This window comes from Cynocephalus volans, chromosome 7 (genome assembly GCF_027409185.1).
Source record: "Cynocephalus volans isolate mCynVol1 chromosome 7, mCynVol1.pri, whole genome shotgun sequence".
Lineage (NCBI taxonomy): Eukaryota > Metazoa > Chordata > Mammalia > Dermoptera > Cynocephalidae > Cynocephalus > Cynocephalus volans.
The window spans coordinates 63,723,474-63,745,357 of record NC_084466.1 but is presented as its reverse complement, the minus strand read 5'-3'; the positions used below and the strand labels follow the sequence as shown (position 1 = coordinate 63,745,357).

Genomic DNA, 21,884 nt, shown 5'->3' with positions numbered 1-21,884 from the left:
AATTTGTCCTTCCCCTTCAGTGTTGTGCTGGCTATTCTGGGTCTCCATATAAACTTTAGAATCAGTTCGTCAATATCTACAGAGTTACTTGCTGGGCTTTTGATGTGGATTGCGTTTAATCTGTAGACCAATGTGTGAAGAACTGACATCATGACTGTATGGAGTATTCCTATGAATAGGCATGGAATGTCTCTCCATTCATTTAGTTCTTTTTGAATTTCGTCAGTTTTGTAATTTTCCTTGTATAGATCTTGTTCATATTTTGTTACGTTTATCCTTAAGTATTTCACTTTTTGAGGTGCTAATGTAAATGGTATTTCTGTTTTTAATTTCAAATTCCACTTGTTTATTGCTGGTATGTAGGAAAGTGATTTTTTTTTTATGTTAATCTTGTATTTTACAACCTTGCTGTAATCACTTATTAATTCTAAGGGGAGTTTTTTAAAAAAATAAATTATTATTTTTTTTAATTTCTAAAAAAATTTTTGGCCATAGAACAAGTCATAATACATTCAAAAGACTAAGATCATAGAAAATATGTTCTTTCATCACAGTAACAAGGAAATTTAGAAAATTCACAAATGTGTGGAAATTAAACAATACTCTCCTAAATAAACAATGGGTAAAAAGAAAAATGACAGGGATATTTTAGAGTACTTTGAAATAAAGATCAAAGTGCAACATATCAAAGTTTATAAGAATCAGGGCTCATGCAGTACTTAGAGGAAAATTTATACTTGTAAATGTTTATATTAAAAAGAAGAAAAATCTCAAATCAGTAATGTAAATTTGTACCTTAAGAAAATAGAAAAAGTAGAACAAACTAAACCAAAAGCAAATATAAGTAGGAAATAACAACAATTACAACAGAAATATATGAAATAGGGAATTTAAAAACAATAGAGAAAACAGCAAAATCAAAAGGATTCTTTAAAAAGATTCACAAAATTTGCAGACTCTTATCTAGACTGGCCAAGAAAAAAAAAAAGGCTGCAGTTACTAAAATCAGAAATATAGTAAGTGCATTATTATATTGTCACTATGGCTTTAGATGATGGTAAGATTTAGTTTCTTTGTATTTCTCGCTTGTATTTTTGTTCTACCAGTGGGTTTTGTTTTTTCTTATGTATTCATAGTAGTGATTATTGTTTTTCAGATTCCAGACACAGGACTCCCTTGATGATTTCTTGTAGGGCCACTTGTGTGGTGGTGAATTCCTGCATCTTTTATTTGTCTGGAAAATACACTACTTTTCCCTCATTTCTGAAGGATATAGCCTTGCTGAATATAGTATTCTTGGCTGGTAGTTTTTTTCTTTTAGTATTTTGAATATATCATTCCATTTTCTTCTGGTCTGTAGAGTTTCTGTTGAGAAATCTGCTGTTAGTCTGATAGGGTCTCTCTTACAGATGATTTGAGAGTTTTCTCACTGCTTTTAAGATTCTCTCTTTGTCTTTGAGCAGTGCCAGTGTGACTATAATGTGTCTTGGAGAGGATATTTTTGGATTGAATCTGTTTGAGGATCTTTGAGCCTCCTGGATCTGAATATTTGTGTCTTTCCCTATAGCTGAGAAATTTTCTGTTATCATTTCGTTGGATAGATTTTGCATGCCTTTTCCTTTCTCCTCCCCATCTGAAACACCCATGATTTGAATGTTTGTGTGCTTAAGATTGTCTGCTAGCTCTTTTAGATTTTCTTCATTTTTAAAAATTGGTTGTTTTTTTTTTTTTGTCTGCCTGGGTTATTTCCAAAAGACTATCTTCAATATCAGAACTTCTTTCTTCTGTTTGTTCTAGCCTGCTACTTAAGCTATTGGTTGTGTTTTTTATTTTGTGGGGAGAATCTTTCAGTTTCATAAGTTCTGCCACATTCTTTTTTAAGGTATTAAACTCTGTAATTTTCCTTCGTGTCCTGGATCTTTTTTTCTCATTTCATTATGTTGTCTAACTGAGTGTTCACGTATCTCAGTGAGTTTCCTTAAGATTGTTGCTCAGAATTCCTTTTCAGTTACTCCAAGGGTTTCTTGCTCTATAGGGTCTGGTCACTGAGAATTACTGTATGCTTTTGGTGGTGTCATGTTTTCCTCGGTTTTTGTATTTCTAGTATCTCTGCATTGATGTCTGGTTATCTGTTAGAGCAGTTGCTTCTTCTATTACTCTGAAGTGGACTTTGAGGAGAGAGGTATCCTCTTCTTTTTCCAGTGTCTTCTGGTGACTCTCCTTGTGTCAGTACAGTTGAGTGTCTGGTGCGCCACCTGCACAGTAGCTGTGGCTACGCTGTGGTGTTGAGCTGCTTTTGTAGCAGCTGTGGTTGTGGCAGTGGCTGTGGTGGGCCACCCACACAGAAGTGGTGTTTTTGTTGTGCTCCTTGCCTGCTTTCAGGCAGGGAATGTTGCCCTCGGCTCCTGCCTAGGACCCCAGGCTTGATCTGCTCCTTGCCTGCTTTCAGGCAGGGGATGCTGCCCTCAGCTCCTGTTTAGGAGCAACCCTGAATGTACTCTGCTTCTCATCTGCTTCTAGGTGGAGGGGGCTGCCCTCAGCTCCTGCCTAGACCCCCTGCTGTGCTCTCCCAAGAGGTTTTTTTGTCAGTTCTTTCAGAGTTTCAGCATAGACAGTTATGTCATTTGTGAACAAAGAAACCTTTATTCCTTCCTGCCTAGTCTGTATACTTTTTATTTTCATTTTTTTGTCTCAGTGCATTAGGTAGGAATTCCAGTATGATGTTGAAAAGGAGTGATGAGAGGAGACATCCTTGCCCTGTTCCTGATGTTAGCAGGAAATCTAGTTTCTCACCATTAGGTGTAATTTTAGCTATAGGTTTTTTGTAGACAACTTTTGTCAAATTAAGAAAGTTTACCTCTATTTCTAGTTTACTAGGGTTTTGGGGGGGGGTATTTTTGCTTTTTTTTTTTTATCATGGATGGATGTTGTATTTTATCAGATGCTTTTTCTATAACTATTGATATAATAATGTGATTTTTCTTTGTTAACCTGTCAGTGTAGTGGATTGCACTAATTGATTTTTGAATGTTCAGCCAGACTGGCATACCTGGGATAAATTCTACTTGGTTGTGGCATATTCTTTTTATACATTGTTGGATTCTATTTGCTAACATAGTTTCTTTTAGTTTGACTTTTTTCTTTTATTTATTATAACTATTTAAGGTATAACATGATATTTTGATATAAATATACGTAGTGTAATGATTATTGCAGTCAAGCAAATTTACATATCCATCATCTCACATAGTTACCTGTTGATTTGCTAATATTTTTGATGATTTTTGCTCTTTATGTTCATGAGAGATATTGGTCTGTAGTTTCTTATAATATCTTTATTTGGTTTTAGTATTAGGGTAGTGTTGGCACCATAGAATGAGTTAGGATGTATTCCATTTCTTTTATTACTGGGAGAGATCATAGAGAATTGATATAATTTCTTCCTTACATGTTTGGCAGAATTTACCAGTGAACCCATCTGGATCTGGTGCTTTCTGTTTTCACAGGTTATTAATTATTGATTCAGTTTTTTTGATAGATATAGGTCTATTCAGATTGTATATTTCTCCTTGTTTGAGTTTTGTCAGATAGTGTCTTTCAAGGAATGGTCCGTTTCATCTACGTTATCAAATTTGTGGACATAGAGTTGTTCTTAGTATTCCTTTCTTATTCTTTGGATGTCCTTGAGGACTGTAGTGATGTCCCCACATTTGTTTCTGAAAGTAATAATTTACACCTTTATTATTATTATTTTTTTTTTTACCAGTGAACCCATCTGGATGTAATGCTTTCTGTTCTCAAAGGTTATTAGTTTTTTCTTAGCCTGGCTAAAGGCTTATCAATTTTATTGATTTTTTTAAGAACCAGTTTTTGGTTTCATTGATTTTTCTCTGTTGATTTCCTGTTTTTAATTTCATTGACATTTTTTATTCTAATTTTTTAAAAAATTTCTTCTTTGGATTTAATTTGCTCTTATAGTTTTCTAGTTTTCTAAAGTGGAAGCTTAGATTATTGATTTTGATCTTTTCTAACATATGTATTCAGTTCTATAAATTTCTCTTTAAACACTGCCTTCGCTGCAACAAGTTTTGATAAGTTGTTTTTTCATTTTCATTTAGTTCATAGTATTTTAAAATTTCTCTTGAGATTTCTTCTTTGATCCATGTGCTTATTAGAATTGTGTTGTTTAATCTGCAAGCATTTGGGGATTTTCCAGCTATTTTTCTGTTGCTGATTTTTAGTATAATTTTATTGTAGTGTGGAAGGCATTGTATGATTTCTGTTTTTTAAAATTTGTTAGGTATGTTTTATTGCTCAGAATATGATTTTTCTTGGTGAATGTTGTGTGTGAACTTGAGAAGAATGTGTATTCTGCTTCTGCTGATTGAAGTGGTATATAGATGTCAGTTATATCAAGGTGATTGATGGTGCTGTTGAGTTCAACTGTGTCCTTACTTATTTTCTGCCTGTTAGACCTGTCCATTTCTGATAGAAGCATGTTGAAGTTTCCAACTATAATGGTGGATTCATCTGTTCTCCTTGTGGTTCTATCAGTTTTTCTTTATGTATTTTGATACTCTGTTGCTAGGCATATTCACATTAAGGATTGTTGTGTATTATATATCTTGGGGAATTGACTCTTGTATCATTATGCAGTGCCCCACTCTGTTTCTAATAACTTTTCTCTCTCTGGAGTTTGCTCTGTCTGAAATTAATAGAGCTACTGTAGTAGATTGAATTATGTCCTCCCAAAACTCATTGAAGCTTGAATTGTGTCCCCCAAGTTTTATGTCTTAGAAACCTAGCCCCCACCGTGGGAGTAGGGTGTTGGTTATAAGAGATACTTGAAAATGTGGAAGCGGCTTTGGAACTGGGTGTTAGGCAAAGGTTGGAGGAGTTTGGAGGACTCAGAAGAAGACAAAAAGGCAAGGGAAAGTTCGAAGTGTCTTAGAGACTGTTTATGTGGTGGCTAGCAGAATGCTGATAGAAATGTGAACTGTAAAGACCCTTCTAAGGAGGTCTCAGATAGAAATAAGGAGTTTATCAGAAACTGGGGCAAAGATCACCCTTGCTGTGAACTGGCAAGCAAGTTGGATGCATTGTGTCCATGCCCTAGGAATTTGTGGAAGTTGCAGCATTGGAGTTGTGAACCAGAGTACTTGGCAGACAAAATTTGTTAGCCGCAAAGCATTAAGGAAGCTGCATGAAGCTACATGGCTACTTGTAAAAGCTTATGCTGAGTTATGGTGGCAAAGCACGACATCAAGCCAGAATTTAAAAGGGAAGCAGAGTGCAAAAAATTGGAGAATTTTCAGCCTGGCCATGTGGTAGAAAAGAAGACAGCATGCAATGGTGCAGCCCAGTGACCATTATTAGCTAAGAAGATTAGTACAAAGGAAAGGGATTATCAAGAGAAGGGGAGAAAGGCCCTGAAGGCATTGCAGAAGCCTCTGGGACCAGCCCTTCTATTTCAGGCCCAAAGGCCTAGGGAGACAGAATGGTCTTAGGGAACAGGCTTGAGGAGCCCTCCACTGGCTCACCGCCCAAGACCACCTCGGGAAGCTGCTCCACACACCAGCACCCCCGCTGCTTTGGTTGCTTCTGGCTAAATTGGCCCCAGATGTGGCTGGACTGGCAGCTTGGGAATATACAAGCTGGAAGCCTTGGCAGAGTCCACGTGGTGTTAGGTCTGCAGGCTCACAGAATGCCAGAGCTCAGAAGGCTTGGGAGCCTCCACTCAGATTTCAAAGGATGTGTGGAAAAGTCTGGGAGCCCAGGAAGAGATCTGTCGCAGTGGCAGATTCACAGCAGACAACCTTCGCTAGAGCAATGCCGAGAGGAAACGTGGGGTCAGAGTTGCAGCAGAAAAACCCCATCAGCGCCATGCCTAATAGAGCCATGGGAGCAGGACTGCCATGGAGACCCTAGACCTGTGGAGCTACCAGAGTGGGACCCCAGCCTGGGAGGGCTGAAAAGTGGCCTGCAACCGGAAAAGCCGTAGGAGCGGGGCTGCCCAAGGACTTGGGGACCCAACCTCCACACCAGCATGCAGAGGAGGTGGAACATGGAGTCAAGGTACCGCATTCACCAGTTTTGAGATTTAATGCCTGCCTTGCTGGGTTTCTGACTTGTTTGGGATCTGTTACTCCTTTCTTCTGGCCTATTTCTCCCTTTTGGAATCTGAATATGTACCCTATGTTTGTCCCACCATTGTATCTTGGAAGTAGATAACTTGTATTGATTTCACAGATGGGCCTTTGAACTTTGGACTCTTGAGTTGAAACAAGTTAAGACTCTGGGGATGAAATGAATGTATTTGCATGAGAAAAGGACATGAGTTTTGGGGGGGCCAGGGGAGGAATGTAGTGGATTGAATTATGTCCCCCCAAAACTCAATGAAGCTTGAATTGTGTGCCCCAAATTTTATGTCTTAGAAACTTAGCCCCCACTGTGTCTGTTAAGAGGGTGGGAAATCCTATTATGGTAATTGAAAGGTGGAGTCTTGAGGTGGTGTTTGGATTATAGGACCATGCAGGAGGGAATGGATTAAAAATGGTGGTCAGGGGCATGGTTCTGAGGGTTTTAAAAGAAGAGGAGAGTCTGTCTCTCTCTCTGCTCTTTGCTTCCACTATCTTGCAATGTGAGATCTCTGGGTCACTGTTGCCTCCACCGGATGGACTTTGTACTTCCCAGCTTCAGAAACTGTAAGCAAATAAACTTCATTTTCTTTATAAATTACCCAGTTCCATGTATTTTTTTATAGCAACACAAAATGGACTAATAAAGCTACTCTTACTCTCTTTCGATGAGTGTTAGCATGACATATCTTTTTCCATTCCTTTTCTTTTAATCTGTTTATGTCTTTATATGTGGGTTTTTGTAGACAGCATATAGTTGGGCCTTATTTTTTGATGTACTCTGACAATCTCTGTTTTAATTGGTGTGTTTAGACCATTGACGTTTAAAGTGATTGTTGATATAGTTGAATTAATACCTACTATATTTGTTACTGTTTTCTATTCAATGCCATTGTTCTTTGCTCCTATTTTTGTTTTTCATTCTTTTTCTGCCTTTTGTGGTTTTAATTGAGCATTTTATGTGATTACTTTTTCTCTCCTTTTTTACTGTATCGATTATACTTTATTTATTTATTTATTTTTTACTCTTTTTGGTGATTATCCTAGACTTTGGAATGTACAGTTACAAGTAATCCAAGTACACTTTGAAATAACACTATACTGCTTCACCTGTAGTGCAAGTACCTTATAATAAAATATTCCTAGTTCTTTGCTCTGGAATATCTTAAATTATATTGGATTTTCTCTACTTTAAAGGTTTGGTAGAATTCTCCTGTGAAACCCACTGGGTCCAGTTGTAGTTTATGACAGAGTTCTTTAACTGCTTTACTTTTTTCTGTGGAAATCCATGTAGACTTTTGACTCCATTAAACTTAGTTTGGGCAAAATTTTGGAATTTATATCTATTTCATCTAGGTTTCCAAGCTTGTTTGCATAGAGTTGTGTAGAGAAATCTCATGTTTTTCTTTATTTTTCTCTGTTCTAATGGATATTTTCTTTTAATCATTTCTGATTTTGAATTTGTACTTTCTCTCTTTTTTCTTGAGTAGGTTAGGCAGTGGTTTATTTTTAAACAATCAGCTTTTATATTTATAGATTGGATCCTTTGTGTTTTCTAACATTTATTTGTTTTTTTCTTTATTAATTCCTTCTTTGGTTTGCTGTATTCTTTTTCTCTGTTGAATTTGTTGAGCATTTATTTATTTTCATTTTTATACTAGTATTTAATGCTATAAAATTTCTTCTGACAATTGTTATAGCTGAATCCTATGGATATCATATGTCACGTTTTTATTATCATTATTTTCAAGAAATTCTCCTGTTTAGATTTGGATTTCAGCTATAATCTAAGAATTGTTTAATGGCTATTTTTAAATTTTCAGCTTGAAGAGCCTTTTGTTCGGTTTTTTGTGTGTTCTTTTGATTTTTAAAAAGTAACTTCTATGTTATGTTCTTCATATTTCTACTTTTTTGAATTCGATGAGATTTTCTTTGTAGCCTAAGACATGGTCAGTTTTTCTGAATTTTCCATGTGTATTTTTTTAAAAACTTATTTTTTGGTGTTCAGGTTCTATAAATATATATATAACACATCTGTAATTTAGGTCTCCTATATTTTTAAAATCTTTGTCCACTTGATCTATTTTGGTGTGAGAGTAGTATGTTAAAGTATCTCAGTGATATGTTTCTGTCTAGTTCTCCATCTTTTATCGTGTCTGCTTTTCACTGATGTATCATTGGATACATAGATACAGAGATATTAATAACTTTTCTTTTCATTGCGATTTTTTTTTCCTTTTTGAGAGCTGGCCAGTAAGGGGTCTGAACCCTTGACTTTGGTGTTATCAATACCATGCTCCAATCAAGTGAGCTAACTGGCCAGCCTTCATTGTAATTTTTTTAAATGCAATATTTAGAAATGACTTTATTTTGGTTATCTGTTTAATCTTTATTGAAGTTTATAGTTTGAATTTGTTTATTTGTGGCTCTGATTATTCTCAGACAAGCTAATATAATTTTTGTGACCACTTCATAAAGAAAATCTCTGATAATCCTATTTGGGTATTTTTCTTTAGTAAAGTATAAACAAAATAAACTACAATTTCATAATTGTAGGACCAAATTTCTCTACTGTCGACATTTGTATAATATTGGAAGAATCTGAAATTGCAGATTTGTGAATAATTTCAAAATTTCAGAGTAGATCTATTCTAAAGCTGTAGACCAAGAAAGCTGTTGGGCTAATGTTCAGGCCAAAAAACAATAATGAGCCATTTTATTTGATTATTACTATTTAAAGTTTTCAGCCTTAATCACACATGTCCATTTGTAAAGTTTTGAAAACATTAAGGTGAGAACCTTAATCTTTTTTTTAAATAATGTTTTAAAAATTATTAATGGTTTGATATAATGTGTGGCAGTAAATGACAGAAAAGAAAAATGGGGTTAATATTAACTGCAATTCCTGTGCAGCTGAAAGAAAATTCAGGAATTTGCTGATAATGTTAGTAGTCTATGAAACTAAGTATATTTCTAGGGCAGTAGAATTTGGAAGCATTATTCTTTGAAAATATAAGGGTGGTTGGAGGGTTTAGTCTTGTGTAAAGCGTTGAGTGTTTAAAATCTTGCAATACTGTATTCTTCGATATAATAAATAGGGGATTTTTATTATGAATGATAACAGCTTTAGGCTAATAATGGCTAAATTCATATACATGTTTTAAAATTAATATTAGTAAAAGGTTAGAGCTTTATTGGTATACAAATAATTGAGTCATTCTTTGATTAAATGTTCTAGGATAATTTTTTATCTATTATCCTAAAGGGAAGTTTCTCCATGTAATGTTGGAAAGACGTAAGGAAATCCAATGTAGGAGATGAGATTATATAAGAAGCAAGAACTTGTGTTAGTTATAAACATAGATTTGATTTTAGATACAAGTGTTAATTGCCCTAGTATGAAGTAGGGTGATTTGTTCTGACAATGGTTATGAGCTGAGGAAATTATCCAGAATTTAGCACATAAAGACAGGTTATAGAAAATATTGAAGAGGTTTTAAAATGTGGAGGAAATATGTAGAAAATAATCTAATTAGAATCCTGGGACGGGGTGGGGGGAAGAATGTGGGAAAGGCAACATTTGAAGAAATAGTGGCTGTGAATTTTCTATAATCGGTGAGATAAATCTGTACATGCGGGAAGCACAATACACTTCAAGTAGAATATTGTAATGAAACTGCAAAACACCAGAAACATAAAGAAAATATCAGAAATATCCAAAGGAAAAAAGACAAATCCTCCTACAAGGGAGCAACAGGACGACAACATCAGTAACAAACAATCGAAGCCAAAAAAGACAGTGGAATAATATTTCCAAAGTATTGAGATAAATCTTTCAACCCAGACTTATGTACCCAGCAAAACTGTTTTTCAAGAATGAAGATAAAGACTTTTTCAGATAAAATTGAGGATGTTGACTACCAGCAGACCTTCACTAAGTGGAGAATGGCTAAAAAGATATACGTAAGGAAGATGGAAAATGATCTCAGAAGGAGGGTCTGAAATGCACATGGTAAAGAAGAAAACATTTACTAGGTTGGAAAATTTGTTATGACCTATGAAGTTATCAGAAGTGTGACATTGTACCATAAAGAGGTGAAGTGTTGTATGAAGTGTAGTGTAAATTGCTTTCGACTCCCCAGAACCTGTTCCACCACTTTTTCATTCTTTATCAGCATTGTGGATGGGGAATTAACCCACTTTCACAGTGGGCCATAATTAAATTCAGTCATAGTAGTCCCATTCCCCTTTGCTAATCCAGTTGATTCAGGAACTGGGCCTAAGCCATTTAGCCCATGGCCATGACCTTCATGGCAATTATTGATTCAGAGGTGGCCACGTGACTGCAGTTGGTCTAGTCAAACTGAAGGAAAGAATTCTTATTTTGTGCTTGGGGGTGAGGTACATTGAGGGAACCTAGATTGCTTCTTATTAGGGTAAAAGAAAGGTCTTAATGTGCAGTCAACATTAGGAATAGCAGAGCTGTGAGAAAAAAAGAGGAAATTTGGTTTTTGATGATTTCACTGTGTTACTAAATCACCTATTCCTGACGTTTACCCTATTTATGGACTTCATTTCACGTGGGATTGTAGTTTAAATCTGTATAGTTTATAAGATTATGGTTTCTTTGTTGAAGCTCCACCAAAACTCCTTTCTCCTAAAAACAAGTTAGACTTCATTATAACAAGTATAATTTCAATTCTATATTAGAAGAGGTAGAAACTATATGCTGTATACTGCTCTGGCAAGACTAGATTAATTCAGGGTATCATGTTTTATTGAAGCACATTGGCAGATTCGTATGCCCAGAGAAGGTGACAGAGTGATAAGTGTGAAAATCATGAAATGTGAATATATGATAAACATATTGGATGTCCTTTGCCTTTGGTTTGGTATAAGAAGGTATTGAAGAGATTTAATAGCAGTGTTCAGATACTTAAAGGGTTTTCATGTGAACAAGTATTACATTTGTTTTGTGCAATTCCAGAGGTCGGAACTAGTCTCAGTCAAAAATTCTGGGGAGTTATAAGAAAGACGTGATCAGTATAAGAAAAGAATTTTCTGATAATTATAACTGAAAATTATAACTTAACTACTAAGATTTTATTATTCTAGATACCAGTCCACTTATGATATTGGTTTTCAACTCTGTTAGCCTAATCATTTCCTTTTATTTCAAATTCTTTGTAATGATTCTTTACTATCTAAAAATAAAACTCATAATGAACATAATCTGCCTACATATGTAAGAAATATGATATAATGTAAAGTAGAAATAAAATGAATTTAAAGCAAGTCCACAGTCATTTATTGCATTTCCAAAATCCAAGAAACTTAAAACCAAACGCTTTTTAAGTTAGGCACGGATTTATTTGGCAGCAAAACTTGATCTTAATTGAAATGAATCCGATGATACTCTTTACCCAATTGGTGAATTTCTATGCTTTGCTGCAAAAATACTGGTATGTTAGATCACAAGCTGGTGCCTCAGACTCTACTAGCATTGTTGCTTAATATGCTTTGAAACTCCAAAAAATTCTAAATTCTTAAAATATTTGGTCCCAAGGGTTTTGGCTGAAATATTGTGGTTCTTTAACAAGTATTTCAACATGAATATGTTCCAGGATGACTAATTTAGAATACATAATAAGGTAATCAAAAGGTTACACTTCTAATTAATATGTTTGGATTTAGCCATTCTAGAAATACAGAAAATTGAAAGAGCAAATCATACTACACTAAACGGGACAAGTAGTATCAGACCCTATTTATTTGGATATAAGAGAAAGGGAGAAATAACTTTATTTGATAAAGGAATAACAAGCCTAAACAAGTTATACAATGTTGAAGTGGAGAAAATGAGAAAATATGATATTCTTTTAAATGAGCTGGGCTGTCTTTAATAAGTTATCAATATAATTTCCTACATTATGATTTTAGGTTGGATAATTACAAAGTATTAGAAAAAACATATCTCCTAACTTGAAATTCCACCACGTAATGAAACCTGCATTCTTTCTCAAGTACTTAGTAAAAGAAGTTGTATATTATCTCTAGGGGCAGTGTCATAGTCATATTTTAAAAACATGGACAACTAAAAATTTACATAATTTCAATATATACAATAAATATGAAATGTTTACATAAATTATTATTAACAAAATTTATTGATTATTAAATTTCTGTTTCTAAATCTGGTAAAAGTAATCTGTGTAACATTTACAGATTATTTTGTTTATTTTGAAGTACCAACAGTACTGCTCTGAAACCCTTTTCAACTAAATTTGTAATTGGATATTGCATGATATTTTAAGTAGGCAAAAAGCACAGAGTATGTTATTCAATAATTGGAAATAACTTCCTATAAAATGTTTTTGGTATAGTTATGCACTAATGTATATTCATAGTGGGTTTAATCCACAGAACATTCAGAAGTTGCGTGGGATATAGAATAGTTCTTCATTGGTGTTTCACAGAATACATTTTAAGAATAAAAGTAGATTGTGTTCTTTTTTTTGTTTTGTCTTCTATACAAATAGAAGCCCATTTCTTTTTTCTTGACCATTTACCATTTTTTCATGGCAGGTTTTACTCTCATATAATCTTTTAATGATTTTTATCAGCCTCTGTCTTACTGGCAGCCATATATGTCATTTTGCAAGTAATTCTTATAACATGACTTTTATACCTAACTATGTAAAATTTAGGGACAATTATAATAATATATACTGGAGTTTTTCAAAAAGAATACTTCAAGAGAAATTAATTTTTGTGTTTTAAGCGGCCAGATCTTTTGACTGATAATGCTCAGAACAAAATGTGTCATTGTCTCTCCTAGTCAATATTTAGAGTGTTAATAAAAGCAAGAATTTCACTGTGGTAAGAAGATAGCAATTGTATGACATTGTTTATTTTCTCACCACCTGTTAAAATGTGGTCTGTCATCCTGTTTAGCACATGGGCTATTGTTATACCTGGAATAAAACGTAAAACTTTTTTTTTTTTTAGCTGAAGTGTTAAAGACTAATTTACTATTTTAGCTACCATTTGGTTTCATCAACATAGGTAATATCTCTTTTTTACAGCCTTTATAAAATTATTTAATGAGTTTGGATTTATCCTTACCTGTGTAGGGAAGTGGCAATTGTTTTAGTGTATGACAAGTCTTAGATCAATTATTTTTGAGAATCTACTCTGAATGGTTTAGCCTTTTTTTAGTCATTTTAAAATATGATCACTTACAAATCCTTCCATGTGTATTATCCTTTTTAAATTGTCTTTTCCCCAGTGATTTTCACACAGAAACTTAGTATATAGTACAATATCAAAATGCTGATTAAAGTATTAGGCTTGCATTGTAGATTTTTAAATTTTAGCTACTACTTACATTTACCAAGTTGCTGTTATAAAGTAAAATAGATATAGTCTTTTCATTGGGGTACTTCCTTAGAACTTGTCACTTTCTCTACTTAGTGAATAAGTAACTATTTATAAAACTGATTTTGATGAGACAAATAAAATTAAAATGTTCTGTATTACAATAACTATCTCATACCGTTTTTAAAAAGATAGTAATCTATGTGTATGTATGTATGTACTTTTTAGAAAGAATCTTCAAGAGGGCGACATAGGGAGAAGGAAGACATAAAAATCACTAAAGAAAGAACTCCAGAAAGTGAAGAAGAAAATGTAGAATGGGAAACTAATAGAGATGGTGAGTCTCAAAATCTTTGCTTATATAGTCAAGAGTAGATTTTTCACTTTGTAGACTTTTTGTGGGCTTTAAAATATCTTTCAACCGTGATCTCCCTATTTTTCAAAACCATCTTATTGACCTGTTTCTATTTTACTGAGTTATAAGGCAGAAACTGGTATATAATAGCAGTATAAAGGCAGAGAAGACAGTTTGTTCTGCATATGTCATCTTTCCCACTCTTTTTTTCCCTCTAGAACTTTACAGTGCAGCATCACAGTCCTTTGAGGTTTTATTACATTTCTAAATGTTTAAATTCCTCAATTCTCAGGTTAAAAAATTTAATCTAAATTTGTTTGTTGTTTTACATAAAATATTAAAAGTAAGATTTTTAAATCTTAAGAACCTGGGAAAATTATTTCCAAGAAATTGTTGCCTTTCATCTTTCAGAAGAAATTGAGATAAGATGATAGTTGAAACCAGGTATTTCTTTATGAAAAGTTAGCAAAATAATCTTAGAATCATTGTCTTAACAAATAAGCATTTATTTTCCACACCTTGAATATTGTCTCTTCTCTATTTCTTTGATGTTCTGGAAGGTGAGCACTATAACCTCACACTACCAAATACAGAGAAAAGGAACTTCCATTTGTTGAATTCATTAGGTGTGCTGAACAGCTTGCTATAATTATCTTATTACCTCAATAGCTTTGTTACTATACTTACAGAAGATAAAATTATAAAGAGTTTAAGAATTTAAGCAACTGTCTTAGCGGTAAGCTAAAAACTTAGATCATGGGTTAGAAAACTACAGTTCATGTGCCAGTCACCTGCTTTTGCAAATAATGTTTTATTGGAACACTACTATGCATGTGGTCACATGTTGTCTGTGGCTTTTTTTGAGCTACAGTGGCCAAGTTGAGTTTTTGTGGCAGAGAACTGAGAACCTGCAAGCTTAAAATATGCACTACTACATTTCAGAATGATCTCTGAATGCTTATAGACTAAGGTTTGAAAAGTACCCTCAATGTCTCTCCAGTAACTGGAACATCAGAACATAGCTCTAGATTGAGCTCCAGATTAGTATTTAGCATTTATCAACTGGATATGTCCATCTGAGTTTCAATTCTTAAGAGCACCATTTTCCTACCAGGTTTCCAACAAGCTGAGAATCATCATTGCCTCCATCCAGGCATTTACAGAGTTCTTAACGTTTCTACCTGCTGAATGTCTTTCAAAACCAACTATTTCTCTTAGTTTACTACTAATGTTCTAATTCTTAAGATATTTGTTTATTGCCTGTGAATATATTTTACCAGAATAACCTCCTAACCCCCTCTCATGTGTATAGTTTTGACTCATAATTCATTCTCCTCTCTAAAGTCTTTTTTAAGTTATTTTTTACAAAAAATATAATATACACTCAGAAGAATGCACAATTATGTATGCAACTCATTGAATTTTCACAAACTGAACACATGTATAATCAGCACTCAAATCAATTAATAGAAAATTATTAGTTTCCCTTAAGCCCCTCTGTGCTCCCTTCCAGTCACCCCCACCTTCCCTACCCCACCTTCCAAAGGTCACTACTGTCCTGATTTCTAGCACCATTGATTAGTTTTGTCTGTTTATTAAACTCTAGCTATATAAATGGAGTCAACAGCATATACTCTTTGTGCCTAGCTTCTGTTGCTTGTAGGATGTCTAAAAGATTCATTACACATAGTTATAGTTCATTAATTACTGTTGTTATATAGTATTTCATTGTATGGTTAGACCATAATTAGCCATTCTAGTGTTGATGAACATAATAATTTCTGGGTTGGGGCTATTATGACCAAGGTACTGTTAATATTCTTAAACCTATCTTTTGGTAAACATATACACATTTCTCTTGAGTTTTTGCTGCTTCTAAGTGGAATTGCCAGACCATGGAATATGTATGTGTTTATCTTTAGTAGACAATGCCAAATCAAAAAAGGTTATGCCAATTATTCATGTTATTGTTTGCCTTTTACATCTTAGCCATTCTAGAAGTATGTAGTGATACCTTATTGTGGTTTTAGTTTTCGTTTCCCTAATGAAGTTGAGAACTTTTTCACATGTTTATTGATCATTGTACCTACTTTGTGAACTGTCTATTCCAAGCTTTTGTCTGTTCTTCTGTTGTGTTATCTATTTTTTTCTTGTGGATTATACTAGTTCTTTATATATTCTGGATATGAGATTTTTATCAGATATATGTTTTGCAAGTATCTTCTCCCACTCGTGAGTTGCAGAGTAATCTTTTAAAAGAATAAATTGGTCCATTTCATTCTCCTATTTAAAATTCTCTAATTTCCCGTTGCCTTCAGGATCAAGTACAGATTCTTTCTGTGTCTACAAAACTTTTCATGATCTAGTTGCTTACTGTATTTCCAGTGCCCACTCCCAAGTCTGTGTTTTTTTTATTTGGTTCCTTAAATTTCTCATATTTGTTCATAAAAAACAAAAGTATCATTGTAATAGAAGAAAATGTATGAAAATGTTTGGGGAATCTTGAAGGTGGGTATGTTCTTTTAACATAAGGCATAGAACCCAGAAGCCACAAAAGATTTGATTACATAAAAATTAGAAATTTCAGGGCTGGCTAGTTAGCGCGGTTGGTTAGTTGTAACACCAAGGTCAAGGGTTTGGATTCCCATACTGGCTGCCAAAAAAAAAAAAAATTTTTTTTTAAATGAGAAATTTCACTATAATTAAATGCAAAAGTTAAAGATAGGTGATAGACTAGAAGAAAATATTTGACATGTTTAATGTGTAAACATTTATAAGGACACTATATGAACATATAATGAGTTCCACAAATATGTAAGAAAAAGACAGTCCAGTTAAAAAAAAAATGAGGAAAAAAATATTGGCTGTGTAACTCACAGAAGAAATAGAAATGTCCAATAAATGCTCCACCTTATTGCAGAGAAATGCTGATGAAAATAAAGAGATGGTATAATTTACCCATCAGTTTTGCAGAGTGAAAAATACTGTTGTCAAGTAGAAGTTTATGCTGTTAAAGCTGTTTTGGAATGCAGTTTGGTGACATTAAAAATAAAAATCATATTTATTTTTGATCCAGCAAATCTGTTTGAGAAATTTGTCATAAATATTTGCACTTACGAACCAAGATAGGTTTCAAAATATTCATTGAAGTCTTGTTCATAACAACAAAATATTGAAAAAAAGCTTCTGTCTGGTTAAATATGTTATAGTACGTTCATGTCATGAAATGCTTTGCAGATGTTAAAATGAAGATGGTTGCACTCTGTGTATGACATGGAAAGATGTTGTTTATAGGGCAGTGTTTATAGTTTGGGTTCCATTATTTTAAAGAGAAAAATATAAAAGTTTAGTTTTATGCATACACCGCTAAACTGTTAGCAGTGTTACCATTGGAGTGAGGGTGGCAGTGGGAGGAATATAAGGGGAATTTTACTTTGTGTACTCAGAATTGTTTGACTTTAATAGTGAGAGTATATCATAAAGACAAAAGGAAAATCTATAAGGATTATAGTCTTTAATCTTTATACATATACTTTTTTATGTATTTGTGATAATTTTCATACAGTAAATTACTATAAGTAAAATTATTATATTAAAGGATATAAATGTTTTACCCATGTGGACAAATTATTTTACAGGATAGATATACTGGTTTTCATTTTAACCACCGGAGAATGAGCATGTTCTTTATCTGTACCTTTGCCAACAATTAATATTATAATTAGGAAAAAATGGCTCCTTAATATATGAAAAAGGCATATTTATATACCATTTGCATTTCTTTCTCTGTTTTTGTATTATCTTGTCATGTCCTTTGCCTATTCTTCTGTTGATTAGTAAGAATTGTATATATATAAAGAATATCAACCTTATTTGTTGCATGTATTTTTCTGTTATATATTCTTAAACATCTCTGCCTTGTTAAATACACTATTCTAATTATATTTAATATTTTTCCAGTGACTTAGAATCATTTATATGAGTCATGCTGTAAAATATGAAAGACATTTTCTAAGTTTATTAACTGGTTTCAGGCTCTTGTTTATAGATTTCCATCCTATATTTCGTGCTTTCTCTTTTTCCTTTTGTTGTTAGGTGACTATCCATTGCCAAGTGCTTACCTTATAGTCCATCTCTTATAGACTAGGAAGTCTTCTTAGTTTTCATTATAGTAGATGTGCATCAAATAAGTACTTTCTATGTAAAGGCTTGAGTTTTTTCTCTGCACAAAATGTATTAGCTATATTACGCTGTCTTTGATATATATTTTAACTGCTCAGGTCTTTTCCCTTTTGCTGAGTAGTTGGGGGTTGAAGACTGAAAGCCAGCTTCTCATTTTTTATGTGTTTTGTACTGATGATATTTCCAGATAGCAGTTTCTAGGTGGGCAAGGCATTATTAATAATACCTTCAAAAACACAGTTAATTATTCTCAATTAATTATTCTTCCTTTGTTTTCCTGGATATTTGGTTATGGAATTTTATTTAGTTTAAGAACATAATCAAACCAGATTATTGAGTCCTATTGTTCACATGTAAAGTGTCTCAGTGGAGCACAAAATAGTAACCTGAGATAAATATATTTTACTAAATTAAACTCAGTATCTCCAATATTTCATCTAGTAAAAACTATATGCCCTTTTAATATTTAGTGATTGCTTTCAGACTAAAAAAACATGCTTTAGTTTATTTAATATATTTACTGAGAAATTGTCGTTATACTTCAACATAAGATGAGTGATCACATTTAGTCACACAGATGATGAATACATAGTTACGCTCTCAGTCTCCAAACATGAATGAATACTTGGCATTCTAATGTATGTGAGCTATACCTGGCAATGATGTTCATTTTCTGTGCTTTAAACAGTCAAGTAAGGCTATTTATTTTTATTGTTTTTTAGTTTGTTTTATTTTTTTTACCCCAGGTTAAGAAATGATCTAAAGTGCTAAAAATGTAGCTGGAGAACACCTCAGCTCGTGATCAGTCAGGCCCATCGTGGTCATGGTCATGTGTTAGGATAAAAGTCAATGAAATTCCTTCCTTCCGGCTTCTTGGCATTTATGGCTAATGAAAATGAGGGTTTGAACACCAGTGCCAGTACCAGTAGCCACTGAAACTTCTACATATTGTAATGAAATAGATCTACACACCACCATTCCTTTCTTTTCTTTTTTAACCAACCTTCATAATCTTTTCATCAGAAAAGTTTGAATGGAATTAGAAACATGGCATCAGATCCATTGAGATGGACAGTTCTGATCTAAGGAAATAGTAAAAGTCACTTGTGATGAAAATGTCATTAATCCTTGAAAAATTAGCTCATGTATACTTAAGTGTTAAAATTAGTTAATTTTATTTTAGATATAAATCATTTGTCTAACAAAGATAGACAAATGACAAAACTATAGAAGCAATGCTGCACACCTAATATGGCCTCACTTTAATAATGAATCTTTAAGAAAATCAAGATGGTAATGAATTACATCTTATGCAGGATGAAATACTGTAGGTATTAATATCTTTAATGCTTAGATTATTTAGCTGGGTGCCTTAATTGTATCTTTTAAAATCCCATCTTCTGACAAAAAACCCAGCCCCAGACAACTCAAAATCACTTCCAGGAAACCCAGAAACCTTAAAAGTATTTGGCTTTTCATAATGAAAGCAACCATGGTAATTTTAATCACAGTATTTATTTCTTTTATCTTTTAAAAGTATGTTTTTCTAATGAAATAATCTGCCACTTAAATTTGCATAAAAAATTAATTGAAAAAGTTTTGTGACTTTTGGTATGGATAATTATGGTAGTTTCTGACAAGTAATGGAATTTTTATTTTAAAGATTCTGACAATGGAGATATTAATTATGATTATGTTCATGAGTTGTCATTGGAAATGAAGCGTCAGAAGATACAGAGGGAATTAATGAAGTTGGAGCAAGAAAACATGGAGAAGAGAGAAGAAATTATCATTAAAAAGGAGGTATGCTATTTATTGCAACAAATGTTAGTTATTAATATCAACATCTTTATTGATCAGAGAACTTAGCTGCTTGCTGCATCTTAAATTACAGTAGGATACTGATAGATACATTGATCAACTCACTGTATATCATCTACTCCATATGTTAATCATTTAATCTTCACATTAATCTATTAAATAGGAAATATTTTTGCTATTGAATAGGTGAGCAAAACTAACTCTGTGTTGCCTAGAGTCACCAGCTAATATAGAGTGGGATCTGAGTTTACATATGTCTGTTTCAGGCCTATGCTGTTTCTAGAACGCCTTGTTTCTTTTCTAAAGAGTAGAGATACAATTTATTTGAATATAATTTGTGATTTTTCTGAGAAGATTTTGAAATTTTATAATTTTAATTTGCTTTATTGATATTAGTGTATGTTAGGTCAGTTAATTATCATATTGGTTTAAAGCATGGGTTCAGGAGTCAGACTAATACCAACAGATGGTGGCTGTAATAGTACTTAGTTTTTAATCTAAAGTTTGGTATGATTTAAAAATACATGCTTTGTTGTACCATGAGTGGAGGAATTTCTGAACTGACTTACTGAATTCTTTTGAAAGGTTTCACCAGAAGTAGTTAGATCAAAATTGTCTCCATCACCTTCTTTAAGAAAGTCTAGCAAGTCTCCAAAGCGAAAATCAAGCCCCAAGTCATCTTCTTCATCTAACAAGAAAGAGAGGAAGACATCTGTAGTATCTTCTCCCCTGTTGGACCAGCAGAGGTCAGTAGGGTGATAAGTAGTGCCAGAATGAAATAGCTTTTCCTGAAGTGATACTAAAAAGAATTATGTAGTAGATTATAGAAGGGTACTCTTAAAACTTTTAATATTTGATGTAAGCTTTTTTTCTTCTAAAAAAAGTAGGAAATATTTCAATTGAAAAGAAAATTATAAAGAATAAAAAAAAAAACTGTCCTATCTGCTTATGCTTCAGAGCTTTTTGTATTTACACATTTCCTCTTCTTTCCTCTTGAATTGGTGTTTATGTTACTTGTGCATATCTGTTTATACTTTCATTAATATGTATTCTTTTGCAATGTATAATATTACTTTCCTCTATTTATTCGTAATACAGATATAACGTTTCTTCTGCAAGTTGCTTTTTCAGTTAACATTTTTTTACATTTATCTATATTGATATATGTAACCAGAGTTCATTTTAGTATTTATACTTTATTTTTCTGTTGTGAACATTTACATTGTTTCCAGTTTTTAGCTATTATAAATTATATACACAATATACATTGTTTTTGTCTCTTTGTATAAATGATCAAGAGATTCCTTCTTTATAGTAATACCAAGCAGCATGAGAATATTATTTAGAATTATTATAGTAGCCAGTTGAAGAAATAAAAATAGAAATGATTAATGTAATTACATTGAAGAATTAACAATAAGGTAGGAGATACATTTTATTTAATGTACTCTGTACTATTTAAATTTTATTTTAATTAAAGTGCATACACTAATTTTATTTATTTAAAAAATTAAGCTAAAAATCTTTTTCCCAACATTTAATCAGTTGACAAGCCCTGTCTATATGAACCCATAATGAAACTCATATTAGGGTACTTCAAAAAGTTCATGGAAAAATAAAATTGGAAGATAATGCAAATTTTTCCATGAGCTCTTTGAAATACCCTCTTATTTTTTTCCTTATAGTTTCTAGAGATTCTAACCCTGTTTCAGTCTCCAGTTAATTTTTGCCTAGATTGTTATATCATCCTACTAATTATATTTCCTTTATGTAGTGTAATTAAGTAATAATTTCAGTTAATTTATTACACCATTGAAAAACTCAGTGGATTTGCATTCTGTAGAATGAAATTCAGAGTCATTAGAATGACATTTATACTTTGATCTTTTCTGTATTGTTAGTGTTTTTGTTCAACTCTTCTACCTTCATCTTCTATCCACAAGCCTTCAATCTGTAGCTCAAATTCTAAATTTTCCATTGTTTTCCCCTTTCTTCTTACCAGACATAAATTC

General features: G+C 32.9%; 1 protein-coding gene across 6 annotated transcripts in view; it reads left to right on the top strand.

The window, feature by feature from the left end:
• ZC3H13 (zinc finger CCCH-type containing 13) overlaps positions 1-21,884 on the top strand; it is a 91,635-nt gene that overhangs the window by 22,084 nt on the left and 47,667 nt on the right. For all 6 annotated transcript variants that reach the window (XM_063102151.1, XM_063102155.1, XM_063102154.1 and 3 more), the window contains exons 5-7: positions 13,743-13,851; positions 19,715-19,854; positions 20,458-20,618. In XM_063102151.1, coding sequence (XP_062958221.1) covers positions 13,743-13,851; positions 19,715-19,854; positions 20,458-20,618 — 410 coding nt within the window. The remainder of the gene's footprint in view (positions 1-13,742; positions 13,852-19,714; positions 19,855-20,457; positions 20,619-21,884) is intronic.